The 2500-nt window shown below is 46.0% G+C and overlaps 1 protein-coding gene across 1 annotated transcript in view; it reads right to left on the reverse strand.

The window, feature by feature from the left end:
• Positions 1-696: 696 nt before the first annotated feature.
• pip4p1a (phosphatidylinositol-4,5-bisphosphate 4-phosphatase 1a) overlaps positions 697-2500 on the reverse strand; it is an 8601-nt gene continuing 6797 nt past the window's right edge. The window contains exons 5-7 of the mRNA XM_030775626.1: positions 2466-2500; positions 1613-1703; positions 697-1125 (exon numbers count right to left, since the gene is read on the reverse strand). The exon at positions 2466-2500 is cut by the window's right edge and continues 18 nt beyond it. Of these exons, the coding sequence (XP_030631486.1) occupies positions 982-1125; positions 1613-1703; positions 2466-2500 (270 nt within the window). The 3' untranslated portion in view covers positions 697-981. The remainder of the gene's footprint in view (positions 1126-1612; positions 1704-2465) is intronic.

A 2500-nucleotide genomic window follows, 5' to 3' on the forward strand; every position in this document is an offset into this window, starting at 1 on the left:
TGTGTGTTGGTGTGTGTATGTTGGTGTGTGTATATGTGTGTGTGTATGTATGCGTGTGTGCTGGTGTGGGACTGGACTGCATCTCTCTCACATATCTCTTTAAGGCTTTGAAAACTGCTTTGGGCAACGCGCAAACATAAACACAGAGCAGCTACTTTAAACACAGGCAGGCAGACACACATTAACACACACACACACACACACACACACACTTACACTTCACTTACATGTAACCATGACTATGACCTCTCTGCACTTGTCTCTATACGCTGACCTTTGACCTCTCACCCCTTCCAAATCAGGGGGTGGTATCATAACACCCGCCACTGCTCAGTCAGCCGGGTCGTTTCACTGAATGCACTGTAAAAGATCAGGCCTGTGTCACAGGAGGAACCATTAGGAGCATTCCTACTGAACACGCCCGCCTTTGGTCAGGACAATTAAAACAGATTTGATTAAAACCGCTGATTTTCCTTTTTCCTTTGGAGCCTGAGGGAGAATTTCAATTCATGCTCAAACTGTGTGTGTGTGTGTGTGTGTGTATGTATGAGGGAGGGAGGGAGGGAGGGAGGGAGAGAGGGAGAGACAGAGTGAGCGAGAGAGAGAGAGTGTGAGTAAAATGTTACGTTGTAACATTTCAGCAACAATGTAACAATGTACCATTGTTACTGATTGATGTAACAGTAACAGTGATGTAACAGAAGGTTTGCATGTAACAGCTGTGGTCTTCATCCAGTTTGGTAAACATGTCCAACTCACCGTGAGGGTAACCTATGAATCTCAATAAATATAGTACAGCTTTAAAACCCCACCAACCCATATTCTGCTCATCTTTTCTCTCTCTTTCTCCCCTCCTCCTTTCTTTCTTCCCTCCTCCTTTCCCTCTCTTCTTTAAGCCCTTTCCTTTGTTCTGACACTCTACCCATCTCCGTGTGTCTCGTGTGTGTGTGTGTGTGTGTGTGTGCGCGCGTGTGTGTGTGTCTATGTGAAGTTGGGTAGAGGCTGGCTAACCCTCATACAGGCCCAGTAAATGGCTCGGCCCAGGGTCAGCAAAACCAGTAACAGCACAGCTGCCCACGAAGCGTAGATTCCCCCATAGACTTGTGCCTGCCTCCACGTCCCCGCCTGCAGACGCACAGACACACACACACACACGCACACACATGCACGCGTGCACACACACGCGCGCGCATACACACGCACACGCACACACAGACACACACACGCACACACAGACACAGAGTTCAGTAAGAATGCTTTGTTCATATGGTGACATTCAGGTCAGTAAAGCACCAATAAACTGAGAGGAGAGAAGAGGAGCAGAGGACCGCAGAGAGCTGAATGTGAACGAGTGGTGAAGAACAGAGAGAGATGGAGAGGGAAAGAAAGAGAGAGAGCGAGAGAGAGAGAAGAAAAAGAAAGAGAATGTGAGACTGTAGTGGTGTTGGTTTATTTGGAATATTTGTGTGTGTGTATGTGTGTGTGTGTGTGGTGAGTGTGTGTGTGTGGTGAGTGTGTGTGTGTGTGTGTGTGTGTGCGTGTGGGTGTGTGTGTGTGTTGTGTGTTGTGGTCATTATACTGAACACTTGTCTCACAAGCACTTTTCACTTACAATCAGTCCAGCAGCACAGACGCTTAAGATCAAGCACAACAGGAAACACCACAGACTCCGCCTCCTTGGGTACCGTTGGCCAATAGAAGAGCTGCAAAGACAGTAAAGAGTTGCTTATATACGGGAAGGACCAGTCAAGGTATTTGAGGCAGATGACATACTGCCAGTGAGTAATATTTAATGAAGCTTAACACTGATTCTTCATTTGCAAAATGAACTTGTTAAAATTTATATTAGCTCAAAATGTTACGATTAACTACGAGAAAGATGGAGTTTAAAAAAAAGATGAGCTTCTCTCTGTCTTCACCTAATGATTTGTTGCTATGACAGACTGGTCAAATGTTTTTTTTTTTTCCTCTTTGGGGTTTTACACTGACGTGAGCAGATCCTGCCAATATACTGCCCCCTGTCTGTGAAGAGCAGTCACTCACCATCATTCAATGTTCTACTGGACCAAATCAAAGGATACTCACTGACACCACTAGGTGGCAGCGTGCACACTAAAGCCCTACAGACAAAATCCACAGGAGAGAAACAGTATAGACTTTTCCCTCCATCTGTCCAACTGTCCAACCTCAGAACAGCCAACACATTCACAGATCACTGTCGAAACTGTTCTCTAGATTCAGTCTGTGGTCCAAAGTGACTAACTTTTTAGTGAATTTGGTTGACAGACAGACAGCTAAACAGACAGAGGGGCAGACACTTAGACAGAAAGACAACCCACAAAGAGACAGAAAGTTATGCAGACAAACAGATACACAGACAGAGAGACAGACAGATACACAGACAGAGAGACAGACAGATACACAGACAGAGAGACAGACAGAGAGACAGACAGGAAAATACTCACACTTTTCTGCAGTGGGGGCAGCGGGCCAGCGTCCG

This window comes from Chanos chanos, chromosome 5 (genome assembly GCF_902362185.1).
Source record: "Chanos chanos chromosome 5, fChaCha1.1, whole genome shotgun sequence".
NCBI lineage: Eukaryota > Metazoa > Chordata > Actinopteri > Gonorynchiformes > Chanidae > Chanos > Chanos chanos.